The sequence below is a fragment of the Engystomops pustulosus genome, chromosome 10, assembly GCF_040894005.1.
Source record: "Engystomops pustulosus chromosome 10, aEngPut4.maternal, whole genome shotgun sequence".
In the NCBI taxonomy this organism is placed as follows: domain Eukaryota; kingdom Metazoa; phylum Chordata; class Amphibia; order Anura; family Leptodactylidae; genus Engystomops; species Engystomops pustulosus.
In genome coordinates, this window is record NC_092420.1 from 2235045 (window position 1) to 2262890 (window position 27846).

At 45.8% G+C, this 27846-nt stretch overlaps 1 protein-coding gene across 1 annotated transcript; it reads left to right on the forward strand.

Moving 5' to 3' along the window:
* The first annotated feature begins 2035 nt into the window (after nt 1-2035).
* LOC140104624 (metabotropic glutamate receptor 2-like) lies at nt 2036-23975 on the forward strand. The gene is made up of 7 exons (XM_072128241.1): nt 2036-2128; nt 11102-11212; nt 11313-11543; nt 11886-12693; nt 20589-21649; nt 23500-23656; nt 23852-23975. The coding sequence occupies exons 1-7, from the start codon at nt 2036-2038 to the stop codon at nt 23890-23892; spliced, it is 2502 nt and encodes an 833-aa protein (XP_071984342.1). The 3' UTR covers nt 23893-23975.
* Nucleotides 23976-27846: the final 3871 nt, after the last annotated feature.

Consider the following 27846-nt stretch of genomic DNA (forward strand, 5'->3'; position numbering starts at 1 on the left):
TCCTTATGGTACAAAAAAAGTCTTATGTGTTTGTGTTTGTGTCTGTATGTGTTTCTCTATAAACACCAATTTTTGCTACTAGTCCCCGCCCTGACCCACTAGAGCTGTAGAGCCGGGACCAGGAGGCGTGATCAGCTCCTGCTGCCTCCACACATCTCACACTACTCTACAGCAGATATGTGTGGAGGTATCTTGTCCCCTGGCTGCCCCTGACCCCTCCGCAGCCATCTCAGAAATGGGAGATGAGGAAGCAGGAGGCAAAGAATGGAAAGGTAGGTATGTTGTTTTTTGTTTAATACATAGGAATTGGAGAGGACTGTGGCCACAATATGAGGGAGAACAAGGGACCACAATATATGGGGAGCAGAAGAGGCCACAATATGAGGGGCGAACAGGGGGCTACAATATGAGGGGGGACAAGGGACCACAATATATGGGGAGCAGAAGAGGCCATAATATGAGGGGGGACAGGGAGCTACAATATGAGGGGAGCACAGGGGGCCACAATATGAGGGGGGACAGGAAGCCACAATATGAGAGGACAGGGGGCCACAATATGAGGGGAGCACAGGAGGCCATAATATGAGGGGGGACAGGGGGCCACAATATGAGAGGAAAGGAGGCCACAATATGAGGGGAGCACAGGAGGCCATAATATGAGGGGGGACAGAGGGCCACAATATGAGAGGACAGGGGGCCACAATATGAGGGGAGCACAGGAGGCCATAATATGAGGGGGGACAGGGGGCCACAATATGAGGGGGGACAGGGAGCCACAATATGAGAGGAAAGGAGGCCACAATATGAGGGGAGCACAGGAGGCCATAATATGAGGGGGGACAGGGGGCCACAATATGAGAGCACAGGAGGCCATAATATGAGGGGAGACAGGGGGCCACAACAAAAGGGGGGGCAGGGAGCCACAATATGAGAGGACAGGGGGCCACAATATGAGGGGAGCACAGGAGGCCATAATAAGAGGGGGGACAGGGAGCCACAATATGAGAGGACAGGGGGCCACAATATGAGGGGAGCACAGGAGGCCATAATAAGAGGGGGGACAGGGAGCCACAATATGAGAGGACAGGGGGCCACAATATGAGGGGAGCACAGGAGGCCATAATATGAGGGGGGACAGGAGGCCACAATATGAGGGGGGACAGGGAGCCACAATATGAGAGAAAAGGAGGCCACAATATGAGGGGAGGACAGGGGGCCACAATATGAGGGAGGACAGGGGGCCACAATATGAGGGAGGACAAGGGACCACAAAATAAGGGGAGTAGAAGAGGCCATAATATGAGGGGAGCACAGGAGGCCACAATATGAAGGGGGACAGGGAGCCACAATATGAGGGAGGACAAGGGACCACAATATAAGGGGAGCACAGGAGGCCATAATATGAGGGGGGACAGGGGGCCACAATATGAGGGGGGACAGGGAGCCACAATATGAGGGAGGGCAAGGGACCACAATATAAGGGGAGCACAGGGCCATAATATGAGGGGGGACAGGGGGCCACAATATGAGGGGGGACAGGGAGCCACAATATGAGGGGAGGACAGGGAGCCACAATATGAGAGGACAGGAGGCCACAATATGAGGGGAGGATAGGGGGCCACAATATGAGGGGAGGATAGGGGGCCACAATATGAGGGGAGGATAGGGGGCCACAATATGAGGGGGGACAGGAGGCCACAATATGAGGGGGGACAGGGGGCCAAAAGATGAGGGACGGACTTGCGGCCACAATATAAGAGGACAGGAGGCCACAATATGAGGGGAGGTCAGGAGGCAACCATAGAGAAAAGAGTCTACAATATGAGATAAGATGGGGGACAGGAGGACAGAATATTAGGGGAATAGGGGAGGGAGTAAAGGCAGGATAAAATAACTTAGATCTCATAAACAGAGCTTGAATTCAAAGACTTACTCTGTAGGGACAATTTGGGAATATTCTGAGCCTTCCAAACGGTCACAGGTGTTGAGTTCTGCCCCTGTTCACACAACCTCAGGTTCTCTAATTATTCATAAAATGAGTGAGCTCAAAGAAATCACACCAAGACAGAAGTATGATATAAGCTCTCAATCTCTGCGGAGAACTGATGCCTTGCAAGGCTGGGCAGATGTGAGAGGCTTTATTTGCGTCACAAAGGATTATACAGAAACTTTGAGTGGGGCAGGACCTGGGCTTGGTTAGTTAACGATAAAGAAGTAATGTCTATAGTTCATTGGTTAGTAAATGATCACATGGGCATCGCAGAAACAAAAGACGTCTCTTTCCCTGGAATCGGTAGTGTCGTAGATCAGCCCAGGGAGTGTTACATTTTTTCTGCGCAGGAGTGTGTTATCACACTGTCATCAATCTTCATCCACAGTCAAGATTCCTCTTAGTTTCAGCATTTATCAGGCATATAAATATAAAAGCATTTTCATTAAACACATAACAATACTTCACCCAAGCCTGGGATTCAGGAGGAAAGTCACATTAATAATTAATTAATAGATAGCACATTAACTCCTTAGTAGCAGGAGCGAAGTAAGACCAATGTAAAGACTCCCTTTAGGCAGTAGATGGCAGCAAATGAGCAGGTTTATAAGAACTATAACATAGATTAAATGAAACCGCTTCAAGGGATTCTCCAGTCATTGCGAGTTAGGTCCTAACTTGCTGATCATTGGGTGTGTCAGTGATGAGACCCCCCTTGGATCTCGAGAATGGGGGTCCACTGACAGAGATCGCCGAGCTCCATACTCGCCAATCTTCATCAATGCCATAGAGATGAATAGAGCAACCGGTACATTGCTGCTCTCTACATCTCAAGTGTAACAGGGGTACAACGGACCCCCGCTCTTGAGATCCATGTGGGTCTCATCACTGAGACCCCCACTGATTTTCTAACTTTCTATGACTGTAGAGCCCCTTTAAAGGTGATAAACTCATAGATGACCCATCTTGCGGGACATTAAAATAGTAGTTTGTGAACGTTTATCATTTACTTGATACTTAGAGGGGTTTTTCCATGGCAGAAAATTCTCAAATTTTAATCCCCTAGTGATGTTTACACAATAAAGATTCATTTTAACACTTTACTTGAATCTTTACTTTACTACAGTGTTACTCAGTTGTATTGCTGTTTTAGCTCCTATCACTCAGTGATGTAAGATTCCAGGGTGGGGGTGGGGAATCTCTGAGCAGACACATTATAATCCATCTAGTTCCGTGAGCTGAAAATGTGGTTAGATTATCAGGGTCCAAGGTTTATCTACACTTTTATTTCTGAACATTGTATTAGTATCTGACACATAGGAAGAGAGTTGAGACAAATCAGAGATGATGAGATCCATGAGATTACACACAATGATACAGTCAGCTCTGCTACATCTTTGATATTCAGCAACAAACACACTACTAGATCTGCTTTGCCTTCCTCCCCCTCTCCCGATATCTTATCTCAGACTTATCTGTCTGTGTAGCTTTACACTATTTACGCTCCCGCCTGCAGGAAGTCAGTGTATGTGTCAGTGTGAGCTCTGTCCCGGAATGCAGGGAGCAGGGCTAGATTGCAGGGGGTGGAGCTAGATTGCAGGGGGCGGGACTTGATTGCAGGGGGCGGGGCTAGAGGCAGAGAAACAAAAGAGAAAGAAATCTCAGCTCTACGGCCGTGAAACAGAAAACCAAGATGGCTGACAACCCTAAAGTCAGAAGTTACAGGGTCTTGTCTAGGGGCAAGTGAATTTGTGTACACCAGGACTGCTAGAGACAGGTTGGAATTATATCTGTGAAATGCTGGATTTTTGTAAATAACAGTGAATTGGACAATTTGTTATTTTGTTATCCTGAGTACATATACGAAACTTGTCTTCGTGGGAGGAATATCCCTTTAAGACTTGCACGGCATGATGTAAAAACAAATCATTTGAAGAGGAAACTTGGGGAGAAACTGTTATGGTGCCGAAAACTAAAAGTTTATAGTGCAAAGTCTAATCCTCTTCTTCTATGAGCTCACCGATCTCTTAAAGGGGCAAATGATAAGTTAGAGGCCTAAAATTATTGAGGAGGGTTGGTAGGCTTGTGATTGTCTGTCAAAAACCTGTTAGAAGATACATGCAGCACTTTGAGCAGCGCATAACAACTTGGTAGGAGAAGTTGGAGTGCACAATTTTGGGTCTTATGCACACAATCGTATGGGGGTGTTAGGTCTGGTCCGGCAAACAACGTGCAATCAACACAGACTCAAAGTTAGTCTGAGCAAAAAGCTCACTTTATTTGAATAGATCGTTGTCTTTGTTAGATTACTTTTCAGAGTGTTGTAAAACATTTCACCAGGAATGTTTCATTATGTTTCAAAGTATCACTTCCCCTTATGTTGTCACAGGTGGGTTTGCTAGATATTTTTAATGTTTAGATTTTAAACCTTAAACAAAGAACATCTTGATTCCTTAGTAGGTTAAAGGTCTATCACCAAAATTATGTCTGAAACACTAAAGATTAAAAGTATCTCCCTAAAATTTTAATTATATGCTCCCCCTATCAATCCTTCTTTTTCAGAAAAGACTTAAGCCAATTTGAAAAGGTGCTATTGTTACCAGAATTTTCTGCCAAATCTTCCGATTGTGATGTAAGACCCTCTAATGCCTTGGTTATGCTCCCATCTGGAGCTGTATGATTTGGGATAAAAGTTCAAATACAACAATAGTACAGGTACAATAAGAGACAGATATTTTACAAACCTCAGTTAACAACATACCTACGACTATCCTATTCTGCCATGTCATTAGGGATATTGGACCAAGTTGTTCTGCTATTCCTCTTATAGCATCCCTGGTGTCATTGGTAAATCTCTGTTAATTATAGTAAATCTAATTTACTTTACATACATGACATTTCTTATCCTGTACTGATCCTGAGTTACATCCTGTATTATACCCCAGAGCTGCACTCACTATTCTGCTGCTGGTGCAGTCACTGTGTACATACATGACATTACTTATCCTGTACTGATCCTGAGTTACATCCTGTATTATACCCCAGAGCTGCACTCACTATTCTGCTGCTGGTGCAGTCACTGTGTATATACATGTCATTACTTATCCTCTACTGATCCTGAGTTACATCCTGTATTATACTCCAGAGCTGCACTCACTATTCTGCTGTTGGTGGTGCAGTCACTGTGTACATACATGACATTACTTATCCTGTACTGATCCTGAGTTACATCCTGTATTATACCCCAGAGCTGCACTCACTATTCTTCTGCTGGTGCAGTCACTGTGTACATACATGACATTACTTGTCCTGTACTGATCCTGAGTTACATCCTGTATTATACCCCAGAGCTGCACTCACTATTCTGCTGCTGGTGCAGTCACTGTGTACATACATGACATTACTTATCCTGTACTGATCCTGAGTTACATCCTGTGTTATACCCCAGAGCTGCACTCACTATTCTGCTGCTGGTGCAGTCACTGTGTACATACATGACATTACTTATCCTGTACTGATCCTGAGTTACATCCTGTATTATACCCCAGAGCTGCACTCACTATTCTGCTGCTGGTGCAGTCACTGTGTACATACATGACATTACTTGTCCTGTACTGATCCTGAGTAACATCCTGTATTATACCCCAGAGCTGCACTCACTATTCTGCTGCTGGGGCAGTCACTGTGTACATACATGACATTACTTATCCTGTACTGATCCTGAGTTACATCCTGTATTATACCCCAGAGCTGCACTCAGTATTCTGCTGCTGGTGCAGTCACTGTACATACATGACATTTCTTATCCTGTACTGATCCTGAGTTACATCCTGTATTATACCCCAGAGCTGCACTCACTATTCTGCTGCTGGTGCAGTCACTGTATACATACATGACATTACTTATCCTGTACTGATCCTGAGTTACATCCTGTATTATACCCCAGAGCTGCACTCACTCTTCTGCTGCTGGTGCAGTCACTGTGTACATACATGACATTACTCCTCCTGTACTGATCCTGAGATACATCCTGTATTATACTCCAGAGCTGCACTCACTATTCTGCTGCTGGTGCAGTCACTGTGTACATACATGACATTACTTATACTGTACTGATCCTGAGTTACATCCTGTATTATACCCCAGAGCTGTACTCACTATTCTGCTGCTGGTGCAGTCACTGTGTACATACATGACATTACTTATCCTTTACTGATCCTGAGTTACATCCTGTATTATACCCCAGAGCTGCACTCACTATTCTGCTGCTGGTGCAGTCACTGTGTACATACATGACATTACTTATCCTGTACTGATCCTGAGTAACATCCTGTATTATACCCCAGAGCTGTACTCACTATTCTGCTGCTGGTGCAGTCACTGTGTACATACATGACATTACTTATCCTTTACTGATCCTGAGTTACATCCTGTATTATACCCCAGAGCTGCACTCACTATTCTGCTGCTGGTGCAGTCACTGTGTACATACATGACATTACTTATCCTGTACTGATCCTGAGTAACATCCTGTATTATACCCCAGAGCTGCACTCACTATTCTGCTGCTGGTGCAGTCACTGTGTACATACATGACATTACTTATCCTGTACTGATCCTGAGTTACATCCTGTATTATACCCCAGAGCTGCACTCACTATTCTGCTGCTGGTGCAGTCACTGTGTACATACATGACATTACTTGTCCTGTACTGATCCTGAGTTACATCCTGTATTATACCCCAGAGCTGCACTCAGTATTCTGCTGCTGGTGCAGTCACTGTACATACATGACATTTCTTATCCTGTACTGATCCTGAGTTACATCCTGTATTATACCCCAGAGCTGCACTCACTATTCTGCTGCTGGTGCAGTCACTGTATACATACATGACATTACTTATCCTGTACTGATCCTGAGTTACATCCTGTATTATACCCCAGAGCTGCACTCACTCTTCTGCTGCTGGTGCAGTCACTGTGTACATACATGACATTACTCCTCCTGTACTGATCCTGAGATACATCCTGTATTATACTCCAGAGCTGCACTCACTATTCTGCTGCTGGTGCAGTCACTGTGTACATACATGACATTACTTATCCTGTACTGATCCTGAGTTACATCCTGTATTATACCCCAGAGCTGTACTCACTATTCTGCTGCTGGTGCAGTCACTGTGTACATACATGACATTACTTATCCTTTACTGATCCTGAGTTACATCCTGTATTATACCCCAGAGCTGCACTCACTATTCTGCTGCTGGTGCAGTCACTGTGTACATACATGACATTACTTATCCTGTACTGATCCTGAGTAACATCCTGTATTATACCCCAGAGCTGCACTCACTATTCTGCTGCTGGGGCAGTCACTGTGTACATACATGACATTACTTATCCTGTACTGATCCTGAGTTACATCCTGTATTATACCCCAGAGCTGCACTCAGTATTCTGCTGCTGGTGCAGTCACTGTACATACATGACATTACTTATCCTGTACTGATCCTGAGTTACATCCTGTATTATACCCCAGAGCTGCACTCACTATTCTGCTGCTGGTGCAGTCACTGTGTACATACATGACATTACTTATCCTGTACTGATCCTGAGTAACATCCTGTATTATACCCCAGAGCTGCACTCACTATTCTGCTGCTGGGGCAGTCACTGTGTACATACATGACATTACTTATCCTGTACTGATCCTGAGTTACATCCTGTATTATACCCCAGAGCAGCACTCACTATTCTGCTGCTGCTGCAGTCACTGTGTACATACATGACATTACTTATCCTGTACTGATCCTGAGTTACATCCTGTATTATACTCCAGAGCTGCACTCACTATTCTGCTGCTGGTGCAGTCACTGTGTACATACATGACATTACTTATCCTTTACTGATCCTGAGTTACATCCTGTATTATACCCCAGAGCTGCACTCACTATTCTGCTGCTGGTGCAGTCACTGTATATACATGACATTACTTATCCTGTACTGATCCTGAGTTACATCCTGTATTATACCCCAGAGCTGCACTCACTATTCTGCTGTGATATTTGATATTTGCATTTCTTCTTCCCTGACATTTTAAAGTTTACAGAAATTTCTCATTGTTATATTCTATACATTATTAATCTGAGTGATAATTATGACTTTTAGTGTTTCTCAGTAAATCTGTGTCCACATCCTGAGCGGGGAGTGTCCAATCAGTGATGGTTATAATGTATCAGTGATGGATATAATGTATCAGTGATGGAATTAATGTATTAGTAATGGGGGGGGGGCAGTAGTTGCCTGTATACACCTCCCTCTGTATAAGGAGAATATACAAGACGCTGAATTCTCTCTGATTCCCGGAGAATCTGGAGGAGGAAGAGGAAGGAAAAGTAACGTCCAGACTTCAGCCCCGGAGCCTCATCTGAAAGGTGCGGATGTATGTGCTGTGTGTTATATGTGATATCTGGGAAGGGTTTGGTGGTTGAGGCAGAATAGAAGATTAATATATATATATACACATATATATAGTGATATATTCATATGCTGTACATTGGACTCTATCAGGTTTAATGTTTCTTGATCAATTATACAATATTAATTGTAATATTACACCATCACCTATTGGGATGACAGAATTGAGATGTTATAATATGTTCACATAAAAATAAAAAGCTCAGTGGTGGCCCATTCCGAAAATGTCCTAAGACCATCATAAGCCCCAGACGCCTTGATGATCAGGGCCACCATGGACATGGGAGAGGGGGACAGGGGTTGTGGGGGAAGGCTGGGTGTTTTTTATTTGAAAATACATTTTTTCGGACCTGATCACCACCCGTCTCCTACTGGACCACAGGGCAGGACTGGCTGCTTGGGGAAGCACTGGCTACTGGGGCAGGGGGGCCGCACTTTGGCTACTAGGGGAAGCACTCTGTGACTACTGCAGCATGGGGGCATCACCGCCACTGGGGGCATGGCTGTCTACTAAGGACAGCATTGGATACTGGAACATGGGGACCGCACTGTGGTTACTAGGGGAAGCACTCTGTGACTACTGCAGCATGGGGGCATCACCGCTACTGGGGGCATGGCTGTCTACTAAGGACAGCGTTGGATACTGGGACATGGGGCCGCACTGTGGTTACTAGGGGAAGCACCCTGTGACTACTGCAGCATGGGGGCATCACCGCTACTGGGGGCATGGCTGTCTACTAAGGACAGCGTTGGATACTGGGGCATGGGGGCAGCACTGTGGTTACTGAGGGCAGCACTGTGGCTACTAGGAAGAGCACTGACTACTTGGACATGGGGACAGATTTGGCTGCTGGAGAATAGTGGCAGCACTGTGACTAATGGAGCAGCGTTGGCTACGGGGGGGGGGCAACATTGGCTACTGATTCATAGAGGCAACCCTGTGACTTCTGGGTTCAGCATTGACTACTGGGGACAGCACTTGCACTAATGGGGGCAGCTCTGTGACTACTGGGGTAGACACAGTGACTTATGGCTATGTGGAGCAGACAGAGTGACTATTACCACTGCGGAGGCATTACTGTGATCTCTAGGGGTAACAACAGAAAACTATTAAAATTAGAAGTTGATGATAAAATGAGGACCCTAACATTGTTGTGTTGCTAAACCAAGCTGGTTTAGGCTGGAAGAAGCTAACGTGTCCTCCAGATAGAAGAAGAAAATTGTCATGTATGTATGTCTGTGTGTGTTGTCCAGGCTTATATATAATTTGTTTTACTACTGGAGTGTGAAGGCTGTAAAGACAATAAAGCAGTTGTACTTACCTCCTCTGGTGCTCCGTCCAGTGCTGTGCCACCCATCGCACCTGGTCTATACGTATACAGAGATTCAGCAGTAACGTAATGACCACTGGGCACTCCCTCTGCAGCCTCTGCCTGCGCCCTGTGTAACATGGACCACAGACAGGACCTGCAGCAGCTTCCGCTCTGGTTGTGATGTTACTGCTGCGCCTCTGTATACATACAGAACGAGGGTGATGATATTCAGAGCAATGGACCGGAGCACCAAAGGGGGTAAGTACAAACTGCTTTCTTCTTTTTACACCCCCCTCTCAGCTCAGACAAAACCTTTAATTATAGAGGGCACTGTATATGTTAATAGGTCAGTAACATATGGTTAGGGGGGGCTAGGTTTTGTTGGCTTAAAGGGGTTGTCCACTTTTAGAAAATCATTTATATTGTTTGTGTGAAGAAAACTTATACAATTTTCCAATATACTTTCTGTAACAGTTCCTCACCGTTTTCTACATCTCCACTTGCTATACTTCTATAGAAAGCTTCTAAGTTTACTTCCAGTGGATATAATCCGTCCATGGTGATGTGATGGAGCTGCAGGAGCCATTATTATCACACAACTCTTATTACTAATGGCTGGTGGACCTTCACCTCCATCACATCAGCATGGACAGATTCTACCCACTGGAAGTAAATAGAGAAGCTTTCTATAGAAAGACAGCAAGCAGAGTTCTGGAAAACTATGAGGATTCGATACAGGAAGTTTATTGAAAAATTGTATAACTTTTCATTACACAAATAATATATATATCAGTTAGTTACTGAAAGTGGCCAACCCCTTGTAAGGTTAGTGGGCACATTCAGGTTCCCATTGGTTAGGGTTACCAACTCCTCCCCACTGTGTTGGAATTGTGTTTCTAAATGTAATCCAAATGCATTGTGTGAACACAGCCTGAAGCAGTTTATGAATCTATAGTTAGCAGTGGGACATTGGAGAGACTCCTCCTGGGTCCCGTGCTGCCCCCTTCTAAAGTTCTCCACCTCCTACAGAACACCATCCAACCAGCCATCTAGCACCAGCTGATTGTTCCTGCTGTTTTGGCCGTTAGGAGCCACTCAGGTACCTAAGGGATCCAGCCAGAAAAAGGCGAGGCCGCCTCGATGGGGGATGTTGTAGGTTAAGTGTAGGAGAAGTTTGTTGGTAGGGACCCTTGAGATGCTTCGTTCAATTTGGACTGTGGCATCTATACAGCATAGTGAGTGATGGAGATAGCCGGTGCAAATATATCCTTTGTACAGATACCACAGTCACTGATCATTTCTTACCTTCTGTCTTTAGCCCCAGACTGAGCACAGGAGGTTCTCATCTCCCCCGGAGGTCGTCTCTGAGGTCCGGATTCATCCATCTGATGGCCGCCTTGTCCTGGACTCTACTGTCCCTGGTGGTGCTGTGCAGTAATGGGGGTCATGTGTCTGGGGTACAGTCCGCAGAACTGGAACTGGAGATTGCTGGGATTTTCCCACTTTATATTTGTGATTTATCCCTTCAGTTTACTACAGAGAGATCATACTTTTATGAAAGCCTGCAGCTGATGGAAGCCATGAGATTCGCTATAGAAGAAATTAATAGAAACTCCGCTTTTCTTCCCGGGATAAAACTGATCCCATCCATCAGATTCCTCTGCTATTTTAATCGAATAGAACCACAACTGGAAGATCTGATCAAGTCTCATCCTGTAGCGGCCGTGGTGGGAACTGTAGGAGAGTTTATACCCGATGAGGTAAGTTGTCCTGATATGACTGATGTTCTTCTAGTACAACCGTCTGTTTCTCACATGGAGGCTCCACTTTGAACAGTCTCATAGTGTTAGATGCCAGAAAGCAGGAGAACAAGTGCTTCATTTTCCTGTAGCGCCCCTCCTGGCAAATTGTAGTATTACAGAGTAGAAACCAGTGCACTGTATAGATGTCCCCCAGATAGCGAGATAATCTGCCTCGGCTTATAGTTGAGGGTCTTGTATTGGTTCATAGTTTCCACCATATTATTTTTCTCTACACTGGGGCACGGATCCCGGGGCTTGTGGTCCCTTCTGTTTACATTGATTTGTATTGTTTATTTCCAGATTTATCACTATATCCAAAGGTCAAAATTCCCAGTGATGAGCTTTACCACCAGAGCTTTACAAGTACACAAGCGTCCCTACCTCCTGTGCATGGTGCCCTCTGTCCAATATCAGATCAAAGCCATTATAGATCTCCTTACCCATTATAACTGGACCTATGTCTCCATCGTGTCATCTCCTGATAAGACTTTTACTTCAGTCATGGAGGAATTCAAGAAAGAAGCTGAACGTCATGAGATCTGTGTTGCTACCAGTCTAGTTTTATGTTACAGAGAAGGCTACAAAGAGGACATCAAAAAGCTGAAGCGTCATCCCAAGGGTCAGGTGCTGGTTCTATTTACTGACCCATTTCATCTGGAACATCTCCTGATTGACGCTCATACAGAGAATGTCTCCTTCACCTGGGTGGTCAGTGGATCCTGGGGATTAACAGAGGCGATTATGGAGACATATAACAAGGCTGTAGGACGTGTCATCTCTGTGGACATCCAGTCTTATCCTCTGCTAAAGTTTAATGAGTATTTCCAGGCGAAGATGGAAGCAAACGCCTACAATTATACAGACCCTCAGGTCAGATCCTTGTTTTCTGACGACTTTTCTTTTGTTTCATTGCCAGAGGAAAAAAACATCACAGAAACAAAGCCTAAAAAACCTTCACCCAAGGTCCAGTCTGTAGTGAACGCAGTGTACGCCATCGCTCACGCCCTGCAGAACATGTCCTCCTCCACCTGCCCTAATATGAGCGCGGACTGTGTGAGGGAGCACAATGGGACCTTCATGACGTTTCTAAGAAAGACGAGATTTACCGGTGAGAATGGGGCATCCTGAGGTTATTACACTGGGGGCAGGGGGGATCTGATGTCGGGTCTGGGATGTATCAGTGTAGGGGACAGTTATCAGCTTTTACTTACCTGGTAACTTTCTCTTCATCTTTTTCATCTTATGGATCGACATCATGTACAAGTAAACTCCGGTGTATTCACCATATTGTACAAAGTCCTTTGAAATCCATAAGTAGTACATAAAAGTTCTCATGGTTTCCACATGTGCTGGTGTTCGGGTGAGGTAAGTGCTTCCCCAGGCACGCGCATTCCAGTTGCCGGTGAGTATTGTGGGGAATTGCTCTGGTAGTTGACAGGTAGCAGTGCAGGAAGCAGTGACACACGCAGGTTTAAAAGTCCAACTTAAGTGTTTATTCACACTTGCAAAACAGAACACAAATTCAGCCTTGGCTTAGGCACATGCAAAAACATTATAAAAGTAATTCCTGCCCGGCTAGGCGCTGTCTAATACATTTTGAGGACCCTAGCTATCCGGGTACCAGGCTGCCTGGCACACGCTCTTGGCCAACAGCAAGACAGGAGACCCTCAGTTACCTTTTGCTGTGAGAATGCAATCTCGCTTTCAGCTCTCCAGGTAGGGCCTCCCCTACTGCTTCTGGCCTGCAGACTAAATCAGACCCTAACGAGGCCTGTGACCTGCACCTGTGGGCTATACAAAAGCCCAGGACCGAAGCCCGGGTGGAGTAGGAGTCCCACTACCAGCCTACCCCTACTCCATAATAAGCAGGCCCAGTACGGACATTACCAATGTGTCTGTGTTAGCTAGGCCAACACAGACAAAACAGACTATTCCTGCTTATCATGTCTGCATTAACCCTTGGGTTACTGCAGACAAACCCAGGGCTTTTACCACCAGCATTTCATCTGCCTGTAAGACAGATAGCGGTTTTCCCACACAACACCTCTCACTTTCTCACATACCCTCCCCCTCAGTTCAGACCCACCGGGGCGAACTCCTGACATTAAGCAATGCGTTCGGGACAAGGCATCCGCATTGCCCTGTAGCTTCCCGGCTCTGTGCTCCACCATGAAACTGAAATTTTGGAGGGACAAGAACCACCTAGTGACCCTGGCATTCTTCTCCTTAGTTCTACTCATCCACGTGAGAGGAGAGTGGTCAGTTATGAGACGGAACTGTCGTCCCAGCAAGTAGTACCGTAGGGACTCTAATGCCCACTTTATCGCCAGACATTCCTTCTCTACGATACTGTAATTTTTTTCAGCTGGCGTGAGCTTCCTGCTCAGGTAAGTAATGGGGTGTTCCTCGCCATTCACCTCCTGAGACAGGACAGCTCCCAGTCCTACATCTGACGCATCCGTCTGCACAATAAACTCTTTCTTGAAGTTTGGCGCAATGAGGATGGGAGATCCACACAACGCAGACTTCAATGCCTGAAAAGCACCTTCTGCTTGTTCATTCCACCGCACCATGACAGGCCTTTTACCCTTCAGCAGGTCTGTCAGGGGAGCGGACATGGTGGCAAAGTTTGGTATAAACCGTCTGTAGTACCCTACAATGCCCAGGAATGCCCTGACTTGCTTTGTGCTCACTGGTTGAGGCCAACCCTGTATAGCGTCAATCTTGTTGATCTGAGGTTTAATTATACCTCGACCGATCACATACCCCAAATAGTGTGTCTCCTCCATTCCCAGCGCACACTTCTTGGGGTTTGCAGTCAGGCCCGCTGCCCTTAGAGAGTTCACTACGGCCTGTACCTTGGCCAAGTGACTCGCCCAGTCTTGGCTGTAGATGATAATGTCATCTAGATAGGCGGAGGCGTATCTCCTATGTGGCTTTAACACTATGTCCATTAACCGTTGAAAGGTAGCGGGGGCCCCATGAAGCCCAAACGGTAATACAACATAGTGAAAAAGGCCCTCAGGGGTGATAAAGGCTGTCTATTCTTTAGCCCTATCTGTCAGGGGTACCTGCCAATATCCTTTAGTTAGATCCAGGGTGGTGAAGTACCGAGCACCCCCTAGTCTCTCAATAAGCTCGTCCACCCGGGGCATGGGATAGGCATCAAACTTAGACACCTCATTCAATTTTCTAAAATCGTTGCAAAATCGCAACGTCCCATCCGGTTTGGGAATTAGAACAATTGGACTGGCCCACTCACTTTTGGACTCCTCAATAACCCCTAGCTTCAGCATCTTCTGAACTTCTTCTGATATGGCTTGTCTACGAGCTTCAGGGACTCGGTACGGCCTTAATTTTACCTTTATCCCTGGCTCAGTGACAATATCATGTTTAATTACAGATGTGTAACCAGGCAACTCTGAGAACACATCTGTATTTCTTGCTACAAACTCTCGAGCCTCTCGCTGTTGCTCTTTGGTAAGGGTATCGGCTATTCGCACTTCTGCCTCCGGCACAGGCTTATCTGCGGCCGGTGAGGGTATCGCAGGAGGTGGACTAGCCAGGACCATCTCTGTATGCAGACTCTCTCTGTCTTTCCAGGCCTTCAACAGATTTACATGATAAGTCTGCTCGGGTTTTCTCCGTCCGGGCTGACGTATCCTGTAGTTCACCTCTCCTATTTTCTCTATAACCTCATACGGTCCTTGCCATTTAGCGAGAAACTTACTTTCTACAGTGGGGACTAGCACCAACACACGATCACCGGGACTAAAGCTCCTTACTTTTGCTGACCTGTTATAAACCCGGCTTTGAGTTCTTTGTGCCTCCTCCATATGCTCCTTGACTATGGGCATGACGGCTGCCACCCTGTCCTGCATATCTGCGATATGGTCTATTACACTTTTGTGGGGGGTGGGCTCTTGTTCCCATGTCTCTTTGGCTATGTCCAGGAGACCCCTGGGATGTCTGCCATACACTAACTCAAACGGCGAGAACCCAGTAGAGGCTTGTGGGACTTCTCGGATGGCGAACATTAAATATGGCAATAGTACATCCCAGTCCTTCCCATCCTTGTTTACCACCTTTTTTAGCATACTCTTTAAAGTTTTGTTGAACCGTTCTACCAATCCATCCGTCTGAGGATGGTACACAGAGGTGCGCAACTGTTTAATATTAAAGAGCCGACATAGCTCCTTGGTGACTTTTGACATAAAAGGAGTCCCCTGATCTGTGAGGATCTCCTTGGGAAGTTCCACCCGGCAGAACATGGCAAACAACTCTTTAGCAATTAGTTTCGCAGAGGTGTGCCGCAGTGGGATGGCCTCAGGATATCGGGTAGCATAGTCCATGACTACCAGGATATGCTGATGCCCCCGAGCAGATTTAACTAAAGGACCGACCAAATCCATGGCGACCCTTTCAAAGGGTACCTCAATAATGGGCAGAGGTACCAACGGACTTCGAAAGTGTACCATGGGAGCATGCAATTGACAATCAGGGCAAGTTTCACAATACCTTTTTACCCTATCATATACTCCTGGCCAGTAAAAACGCTGCAAGATGCATTCCAGAGTTTTTGTGGTACCTAGGTGCCCTCCCATCACATGCTTATGTGCAAGGTCTAACACCATCTGACGATATGGCTGAGGCACCATTAACTGCTCCCGGGTTTCACCGTGGACCTTATCAATGCGGTACAATAACTCCTGATTTACCACCACACGAGGGAACAACTTATCCGCACCTGGGTGCTGAGGTACGCCATTAATTTCTACCACATTTTCTCTGGCACGGACCAGAGTGGGGTCCTGGAGTTGGGCAGTACCAAAGTTGTCACGGGATACCTCCAAATCAGACAACTGCGGTCCTGTCACTACCTCCTCAGTTTCGCCTGCCATAACATCTAGGGGAAACATTACACTTCCATCTTCTGTGGCGGTCACCCCTATGGCAGGAACTCCAGAGTCTGGGTCATCAGGCTCGGCTTCAGAGATCTGACCAGACAACACAGGAGAACAACCCCCCAACTCTTGGTTTCCCTGCCATAGAGTCCAGAACATGGGGAAGTCCCGTCCCAAGATAAGGTCATGGGGCAAGTTCTTGACAACCGCTGCCTCATGTAGTGTCTCTCCACAAGAGGTCTGGAAGTTAATAACTGTGGTGGGGTAGTCCTTTACGTCCCCATGGATGCACAGGACTCCAATTGTGCGCCCTGTGACCGCCTTGGGGTCTGTGAGGGACCCATTAATCAAGGTCACCCGACTGCCTGAGTCCAGCAGGGCCAACGCTGGATGCCCTGCCACAGTCACCCGGCACAGGTGGCGCTCATCAGCAGAGTCGGGGCTAGTAGCTGTGTAGACAGGGGCAGCATAGAGAGAAACCCTTCTGGCGGAACTGCAGTCCATGGGCTCTGAGGAATTGGGGCAATGGGCTGCAATATGACCTGGCTCATGGCAGGTCCAACAGGTGGGAGCCTCCCCCCTCCTCCTCCCCTGGGGTACTTCCCGGACATTGGGCGTTGTCCTGCCCCGGGAATTTGTGGGTGACAAGACCTTCCGTGCCTTAAGGCCTGTCTTGGTATAAGGGGCTTTCTTTGTTAGGGCCTGAGTGGCACAAAACCTCTCCACCAACCCCACCAGCGCATCGGCATCAGACGGGTCCCCGTGTCCCACCCATTGTTGGATCTCACCCGGCAAGGCCCTCAGGAAACGGTCCAAAACAACCTTCTCGACCATCTGGGCTGGGGTTGATGTCTCCGGCTGAAGCCACTTGCGGACCAAGTGAACAAGTTGGTGCATCTGCCCCCTCGGTGGTAGCGCCTCCTGGTATCTCCAGCTATTCACTCTTTGAGCGCGTAGATGCTGATCCACTCCTAGTCGGGCCAAGATCTCTGCCTTTACCTTGGAGTAGTCCCGGGCATACTCCTCGCTCAGGTCGTAGTATGCCTGCTGGGGATCAGCGACGAGGAAGGGGGCCAACACCTCTGCCCAGTGTTGCTGTGGCAACCTCTCTCGGGTGGCCACCCTCTCAAAGCCTGTCAGATAGGCCTCCACATCATCCTCGGCGGTCATCTTGGTCATAGCTTTGCGGACCTCTTTCCTGGCGTCCTTCACCGTCATTGCTGGGACAGTCCTTTGCTGAGCAGCGGTCAGGGCTGTTATCTGCTGGAGCAGCAATCTGTTTGTCTCTTGCTGCTGCACGTTGGACTGGACAAGCTGCTTGATTAACTCCTCCATGGCTGTTGCTTGCAGCTTCAGTGCTGTCAACTTCCAGGACATGCACTAGTGTATACTTCACTGCACTTTGCCCGCTCCAATCCACCATATGTGGGGAATTGCTCTGGTAGTTGACAGGTAGCAGTGCAGGAAGCAGTGACACACGCAGGTTTAAAAGTCCAACTTAAGTGTTTATTCACACTTGCAAAACAGAACACAAATTCAGCCTTGGCTTAGGCACATGCAAAAACATTATAAAAGTAATTCCTGCCCGGCTAGGCGCTGTCTAATACATTTTGAGGACCCTAGCTATCCGGGTACCAGGCTGCCTGGCACACGCTCTTGGCCAGCAGCAAGACAGGAGACCCTCAGTTACCTTTGCTGTGAGAATGCAATCTCGCTTTCAGCTCTCCAGGTAGGGCCTCTCCCACTGCTTCTGGCCTGCAGACTAAATCAGGCCCTAACGAGGCCTGTGACCTGCACCTGTGGGCTATACAAAAGCCCAGGACCGAAGCCCGGGTGGAGTAGGAGTCCCACTACCAGCCTACCCCTACTCCATAATAAGCAGGCCCAGTACGGACATTACCAATGTGTCTGTGTTAGCTAGGCCAACACAGACAAAACAGACTATTCCTGCTTATCATGTCTGCATTAACCCTTGGGTTACTGCAGACAAACCCAGGGCTTTTACCACCAGCATTTCATCTGCCTGTAAGACAGATAGCGGTTTTCCCACACAACACCTCTCACTTTCTCACAGTATATATACACATATATACTACATATCTATATTGGAGCCTAACATTACAATGTTATCATATACACAATCTATTCAATGTACTCCCATGGGATGCATCACAAAAACACAATAAAGTTGATCATTTAATCCAAGAACATCTGATAAGTGAGGGACAACGTTGCCATCATAGACATGAAAAAAGGGCCCTTCCTTTCTTGTGCACTTAACATCTGTCATTTTTTAACTTTTGATATCAGATTTTATCAATTCATTTCTTTTTTTGCAAATGAACCTGAAATTAACCTTATGTACACTATGATATTTAGCATCGTGTTTCAGCAACCACCAATTCTTCATAACCATTTTTTACGTGGTTTATCCTACCTAGAGATGGAGATCGGTCGCTCATTCACCTTTTTAGTTTTTCTCCCACCAACTTCCTCCATTAAACACCTTCAATCCGCTCCTCGTCCATCACTGCTTCTCTCAGATATCTCCGGTCTATCAGTTTATGCATATGTCTGAGATATTCAGCATCTATGTCACAAATTCTCCTGGCTCTAATAAATTGGCCTATTGGTAACTATTTTATACCAACAAATTGTTACGATCGACCTCTTTAGTATAAAGTGCGGTGACAAATTTTTCCTGAACTCTTACAAATTCACAAGTAATTAATGGTATTTTTTTATCCCTTTCCATAGTGATACAAGTGTATGGCAATTGTTCAAATAAATCAAAAAATCTACCACCAAGATGAAGGATTGTAAACCACGCACTTACATACTAGTGGGCGCCTCGTCTCTGGCAGGATACATTCTTCCTTGGGCTTCTTATGCCATTGTTTATTTTTTTAAAAAGGCTTTTAAAATTATGCAAATGAATCAGTACAGCTCCAGGCTCAATTGGCATGCATGGAGCCTCGAAGGCTCATTTGCATAATTTTTAAATCCGCTTTTTATAAAAACAAGGACATAAGAAGCTAAGAGAAGAGCATTTAAATGTGCTTGATCCCGTTGGTAGATTTCCGTTAAATCCATTCCAAAATCAGCCAAATTTCACTTCCATAAAACAATAGAATTGTTTCTCAAAAAAAGACATTAAAAATATTAGCTTGGAGCAACAGGAGCAGCAGGGTCTCATTGATCATCTCCAAATTGAAATTGGGGGTCATTTACTAAGGGCCCAAATTGCGCTTTTACGCGCAATTTGGGCCCTTATTTTTCCGTTTTGCACCGATTTTCCCTGTATTGCCTCGGGTTTTTGGCACACGCGATCGGATTGTGGCGCACGCGATGGAAATCGGGAGGGGGCGTGGCCGATCGAAAACCTGACGGATTCGTAAAAACCGCCGCATTTAAAAAAAAAATAAAGTGTCGCTGGACACGCGCTTACCTTCACCCAGCAATGGATCGTGAACTCCGGCGGGCCTCGGCGGACTACAACGCAGCAGCGACACCTGGTGGACGTCGGAGGAACTGCCTTAGTGAATCGCCGGAAGACCCGAATCCTCCGCAGAGAATGCGCCGCTGGATCGCGTAAAATTGCATTATCTAAGAGCAGATCTTCAACATCTCACATACCGCAAGAAAACCCTGGTCCGATTGGATATTTGTAAACAAGCGTTTTATATCTAGTGTTCATAGCCAGGTAACATTTCCAGCTTCTATTTACTCCACACTAGATGGATGGATGGAGGTCGGCTGCTCCTCACATCAATCACATAAGTCTCAAGACTTTGCAACTGGAATTCCCAACTGTTCGGAGCCGGTTCTCTTCTTCTGAATCCTGTTGTGATAAGTTACCAGGATCTGCCAGAGTCTTACAGGGTCCTGGAATAATGTTATGTCCTAATAAACCTCCCTTCTCAAATGTATTGTCTACACTTCATTCTCAGGATTGTCATCTCTGCCTCTGCTCCGATCTTCCATGGATCTGGGCAAGGTGTTGATTAATCTACCTTCTTCCCAACGTCATATGTGTTGTTGATGTATGGACTCTGGGCTATATGTTCTTTTAGTTAACATATTGTTTCCTCCTCCTCAGCTCCATTCAGTCCTCCGGATGTTCAGTACACGGTGGATTTTGACCACAATAGTTATGGACCTGCCCGATACAACATCTTCACCATCCAGGAGATCAATGGAAGCTTCCAGTACCAGCAGATTGGATCCTGGGCAGAGGAGCTGACACTCAACATCAATCATAGTATGTGGGAGAATAACATGGCGCCTGAATCCCGCTGTCGTAAACCTTGTGGTAAAAATGAAGTGAGGAACATTGTCCTGGGGAATACTTGCTGCTGGGACTGTACTGAGTGCAAAGAAAATCAGATTGTAATAAATGAGACCACATGTAAAGCCTGTGACCTCGGGTACTGGCCCGACAAAGACCACGATAACTGCTCCGAGCTCCCTGTAGATTACATCCAGTGGGGGGATGGACTGGCTATCGGATCGCTCTGTTTCTCCGGCCTGGGAATACTTTCCACCATCTTTGTGGGCGGAGTCCTGTTATGGAATAACAACACCCCAATAGTGAAGGCCTCGGGGCGAGAGTTCTGTTACATCCTGCTGAGTGGAGTCCTGCTCCTCTATATCATGACTTTTACCTTCATTGCTCGTCCTTCTGTTGTCATCTGTGGTCTCCGACGCCTGGGACTTGCCACATCATTTGCTATTTGTTATTCTGCCTTATTGACCAAGACCAATCGTATCACCCGCATCTTCAACAGCGCCCAGAAGGGGATTGCACCACCGCGTTACATCAACCTGGCGTCTCAGCTGTCTATCTGCCTGGCCCTCATCACCTGCCAGATCCTGGGGCTGGTGATATGGCTGGTTGTAGACCCGGCTGAGGTCATTGAGTCTGTATCTTCAGATAAACCACTAGTGATTCTGAAGTGTAAATCAGGAGACATGAAGATACTGCTCTCCCTGGTGTACAATGTCCTCCTCATTCTCCTCTGCACAGTCTATGCCTTTAAATCCCGCAAGTATCCGGAAAACTTCAATGAAGCCAAATGCATTGGATTCACCATGTACACCACCTGCATCATCTGGTTGTCCTCCGTGCCCGTCTTCTTTGTGGTTGCCAATATCCCCAAGGTAAAATGAAGAAACCTAACATATCACTGCAGCAATCACCCTTCCTTCAGCACATGATGACCTCTGAACACACACTTTTGGTAATAGCACATTTCAATCCAAAGAAAAAGTATGTGTTCAGAGGTTATACTGGGCCCAAATGTTAAGAAGCTCCACAGAGAAATTATGTGCATCTTCAATGAAGAAAAATGGCTTCTTATACCCCAGGGAGCACCTGACAATGTTACCATTTATTTAGTGTTGTCCTCTTTTTGACAATTTGAGATTTGTGTATAGTCAGATAATGAACCTTAAAAAAGCAGAAACATAACGGATCCCATTGATGTAACCACAACTTGTAGGACGTTCTCCACCTCTCATGATTATTATATCCAGACTCATCCACTGGGGTCCCTGTACTACAGGGGGTTATAGTGAGGAACCTCTGTAATGTCCCAGCATTGGGTTAATTACTAAATTATTTCTCTGATAATCTAGTGGACCCAGCAGGACTGATCACCCTGTTGGGATCAGTAGCCCAAAGCCCCAGCTTTCCCATATCTAGCCATTTTCTCCCTATCTAGGCTACATACTGTATGTGAGTAATAACAGCTCGGACGAGTGGTCTACGTGGGTATCTTGTGTGCAGCATGTCTTAGTTAATTGTGCATTCTGATTATTGTTATATAAACCACCTGGTGCAAATGCAGGCTGATGTTTTTGTTGGTCACTTGGAACTTTCCAGAGGCCTAAACACTATAAATATAGGCTCATCCATTGGGCTCTGGGTTTTTAGTCTTAGTTTTTCAGCCACTACTGATTGGTGCTGCAGAGCTGATACAGCTCCAGATGTGCCCGGCTCTGTAGACCTCTCCTGCTGAGCTGATGACCAGTTCCTACCCCTGCATGAAAAGGGAGGTTTATCTGCACTTCATTCACCAGTGGACATCCATTTGCACGCCAGCGGTGTGGAGCATAGCACCGACTTTATCTGCTGCTGAGGGATGTTGCAGTAACTTGAAGCTGATGGGCCCCAGTGCAAAGTCTGTGCCAGGCCCCCAACTACAATGTATGGTTTATAGTAATAGTCTTCTCATATGGGAACGAGACACCTTATGGCCCCCTAAGCCTCTTGGGCCCGGTTGCAACCGCATCCTCTGCACCGCCTCAAGTCCTGGGGTGTTGCATCTCTATGATGACATTGAGTCTCCTGTGTCTTGTTCAGGTTCAGGTCACCGCTCTCTGCGCCTCCATCAGTCTCTGCGCTCTTGTCATCCTCTGTGGTCTCCATACTGTAGGGGGTTGTAGTGAGGACCCTCCATGATGACAATGGGGCAGATTTACTTACCTGGTCCTGTCGCGATCCCGCGGTTCTATTGTCCAATGAGGATTCGGGTCTGCCGTGATTCACTAAGGTTGTGTGTCCAATTTCCTGCATGTGTCGCTTCTGCGCTGTGATCTGCTGAGTTTACCTTCTTCCCGGTGCATGTGAGTGCTTGATCTTGCGACACATTACCTTTTTTAAATTCCGCAGTTTGTCCGAATCCGTCGTGTTGCCTGATTGCCACACCCCCCGATTTCTGTCGTGTGCAAGCCAGCGCCGATGCGCCACAATCCGATCATGTGCGCCAAAAACTGAGGACAATTCAGGGCAAAATGGAAATATTCGGGAAACCCGACGGAATCGCAGTCCCGCGGATCCTTAGTATATGAGCCCCATTGTGTCTCTTGTATCTCCTGCAGGTTCAGGTCACCGCTCTCTGCGCCTCCATCAGTCCCTGCAGTCTTGTCATACTCTGCGGTCTCCATACTGTAGGGGGTTGTAATGCAGACCCTCTATGATGACATTGTGTCTCTTGTGTCTCCGGCAGGTTCAGGTCACCACTCTCTGCGCCTCCATCAGTCTGTGCGGTCTCGTCATACTCGTCTTTGTCTTTGTGCCAAAACTGTATATTATCTTCTGTCACCCGGAGAAGAACATAAAGAGCAATTCAATAAAAGACAGAAGTCATACGGAGACGTCGCATGGTGAGTGTCATTGTGATGGGACTCCTGTGGAGGATGTCAGGTCTTTGCGGAGATTGCTGGGGTCAGGCCGACTATTCTCTCATACACAGTATATGCAGATATATACCATATTATCAGCCAGTGACTGCAGGACCTCCATAGGGGGAGTTTATCAATAATAATTAAAAGATTAACAACATTACGAATGTTTTGCAGATCGAACCGGAGAAGTTAAGGAAGATGAATCACAGGAATAGATTACAAGACGACAAGTCTCCAGCATGAAGGATCCTCCAAATTATAATCTGCATGATCTCATATGCATGAAACCAACCAATAGCATGAAGCCTGGCGCCTGTCACATGACCCCGCAGTGACATCACTGGACCCTCTCATGACATCATGGACTGCAAACACTTCTACAACAATCAGGGACCTGCACTTCATGATTATTAAGGAGTAGCCATTCCTCTTCTTTGTCCAATGGAAACATTTTGATTTCTTTTTAATGTAACACAAAGTATCAAGTCTGAAAATGTATATATTTGTATTCAACTGGTGTCATCTTTATAAACCTAAATTGTCCAAACAAGAGTCGATGCGCGAACACAGAGACCGTGTCATTGACTTACTGCTACATAATAGGGGAATTTATAAAGACCCTTAATAAGGGAAACCAGATTTACCAGGAGACTCCGGGCTCTAAGTAACTCCAGCGGTGAGGAAGCGGCAAAAAACAATTTGACTTTAGTGAGACTTCAGTTCTAGCCGATGCACCTGACAGCCCCCTGACCCATCATTACATCACTACTGACAATAGATTATGTCACAGCTTATCCCCTCCCCCTCCCTGTACAATGACCTCTATATAGATAACAATGACCCATCATTACATAACCACTGACAATAGATGATGTCACAGCTTAGCTCCTCCCTCCTGTACAATGACCTCTATACAGATAACACTGACCCATCATTACATCACCACTGACAATAGATGATGTCACAGCTTATCTCCTCCCCCTCCCTGTACAATGACCTCTATATAGATAACAATGACCCATCATTACATAACCACTGACAATAGATGATGTCACAGCTTAGCTCCTCCCTCCTGTACAATGACCTCTATATAGATAACACTGACCCATCATTACATCGCTACTGACAATAGATGATTCACAGCTTATCTCCTCCCCCTCCCTGTACGATGACCTCTATATAGATAACACTGACCCATCATTACATCACTACTGACAATAGATGATGTCACAGCTTATCTCCTCCCTCCTGTACAATGACCTCTATATAGATAACACTGACCCGTCATTACATCACTACTGACAATAGATGATGTCACAGCTTATCTCCTCCCCCTACCTGTACAATGACCTCTATATAGATAACACTGACCCATCATTACATCACTACTGACAATAGATGATGTCACAGCTTATCTCCTCCCCCTACCTGTACAATGACCTCTATATAGATAACACTGACCCATCATTACATCACTACTGACAATAGATGATGTCACAGCTTATCTCCTCCCCCTCCCTGTACAATGACCTCTATATAGATAACACTGACTCATCATTACATCACTACTGACAATAGATGCTGTCACAGCTTATCTCCTCCTCCCTGTACAATGACCTCTATATAGATAACACTGACCGATCATTACATCACCACTGACAATAGATGATGTCACAGCTTATCTCCTTCCCCTCCCTGTACAATGACCTCTATATAGATAACACTGACCCATCATTACATCACTACTGACAATAGATGATGTCACAGATTATCTCCTCCCCCTCCGTGTACAATGACCTCTATATAGATAACACTGACCCATCATTACATTACTACTGACAATAGATGATGTCACAGCTTATCTCCCCCCCCTCCCTGTACAATGACCTCTATTTAGATAACACTGACCCATCATTACATCACTACTGACAATAGATGATGTCACAGCTTATCTCCTCCTCCTCCCTGTACAATGACCTCTATATAGATAACATTGACCCATCATTACATCACTACTGACAATAGATGATGTCACAGCTTATCTCCTCCCCATCCCTGTACAATGACCTCTATATAGATAACACTGACCCATCATTACATCACTACTGACAATAGATGATGTCACAGCTTATCTCCTCCCCTCCCTGTACAATGACCTCTATATAGATAACACTTACCCATCATTACATCACTACTGACAATAGATGATGTCACAGCTTATCTCCTCCCCCCTCCCTGTACAATGACCTCTATATAGATAACACTGACCCATCATTACATCACTACTGACAATAGATGATGTCACAGCTTATCTCCTCCCCATCCCTGTACAATGACCTCTATATAGATAACACTGACCCATCATTACATCACTACTGACAATAGATGATGTCACAGCTTATCTCCCCCCCCCATCCCTGTACAATGACCTCTATATAGATAACACTGACCCATCATTACATCACTACTGACAATAGATGATGTCACAGCTTATCTCCTCCCCATCCCTGTACAATGACCTCTATATAGATAACACTGACCCATCATTACATCACTACTGACAATAGATGATGTCACAGCTTATCTCCTCCCCTCCTGGTACAATGACCTCTATATAGATAACACTTACCCATCATTACATCACTACTGACAATAGATGATGTCACAGCTTATCTCCTCCCCCCTCCCTGTACAATGACCTCTATATAGATAACACTGACCCATCATTACATCACTACTGACAATAGATGATGTCACAGCTTATCTCCTCCCCTCCCTGTACAATGACCTCTATATAGATAACACTGACCCATCATTACATCACTACTGACAATAGATGATGTCACAGCTTATCTCCTCCCCCTCCCTGTACAATGACCTCTATATAGATAACACTGACCCATCATTACATCACTACTGACAATAGATGATGTCACAGCTTATCTCCTCCCCTCCCTGTACAATGACCTCTATATAGATAACACTGACCCATCATTACATCACTTCTGACAATAGATAATGTCACAGCTTATCTCCTCCTCCCTGTACAATGACCTCTATATAGATAACACTGACCGATCATTACATCACCACTGACAATAGATGATGTCACAGCTTATCTCCTCCCCCTCCCTGTACAATGACCTCTATATAGATAACACTGACCCATCATTACATCACTACTGACAATAGATGATGTCACAGATTATCTCCTCCCCCTCCCTGTACAATGACCTCTATATAGATAACACTGACCCATCATTACATCACTACTGACAATAGATGATGTCACAGCTTATCTCCTCCCCCTCCCTGTACAATGACCTCTATATAGATAACACTGACCCATCATTACATCACTACTGACAATAGATGATGTCACAGCTTATCCCCCCCCTCCCTGCACAATGACCTCTATATAGATAACACTGACCCATCATTACATCACTACTGACAATAGATGATGTCACAGCTTATCTCCTCCCCATCCCTGTACAATGACCTCTATATAGATAACACTGACCCATCATTACATCACTACTGACAATAGATGATGTCACAGCTTATCTCCTCCCCATCCCTGTACAATGACCTCTATATAGATAACACTGACCCATCATTACATCACTACTGACAATAGATGATGTCACAGCTTATCTCCTCCCCTCCCGGTACAATGACCTCTATATAGATAACACTTACCCATTATTACATCACTACTGACAATAGATGATGTCACAGCTTATCTCCTCCCCCCTCCCTGTACAATGACCTCTATATAGATAACACTGACCCATCATTACATCACCACTGAAAATAGATGATGTCACAGCTTATCTCCTCCCCCTCCCTGTACAATGACCTCTATATAGATAACACTGACCCATCATTACATCACTACTGACAATAGATGATGTCACAGAATATCTCCTCCCCCTCCCTGTACAATGACCTCTATATAGATAACACTGACCCATCATTACATCACTACTGACAATATATGATGTCACAGCTTATCTCCTCCTCCCCCCTGTACAATGATCTCTATATAGATAACACTGACCCATCATTACATCACCACTGACAATAGATGATGTCACAGATTATCTCCTCCCCCTCCCTGTACAATGACCTCTATATAGATAACACTGACCCATCATTACATCACC

Excerpts from the sequence above, each read along its gene's own strand:
- LOC140104624 (XM_072128241.1), top strand. The coding sequence starts at position 2,036 with ATGAGTGAGCTCAAAGAAATCACACCAAGACAGAAGTATGATATAAGC. Across the intron at positions 11,544-11,885 it reads GAGAGTTTATACCCGATGAG|ATTTATCACTATATCCAAAG; the intron begins GTAAGTTGTCCT and ends GTTTATTTCCAG. Across the intron at positions 12,694-20,588 it reads AAGAAAGACGAGATTTACCG|CTCCATTCAGTCCTCCGGAT; the intron begins GTGAGAATGGGG and ends CCTCCTCCTCAG.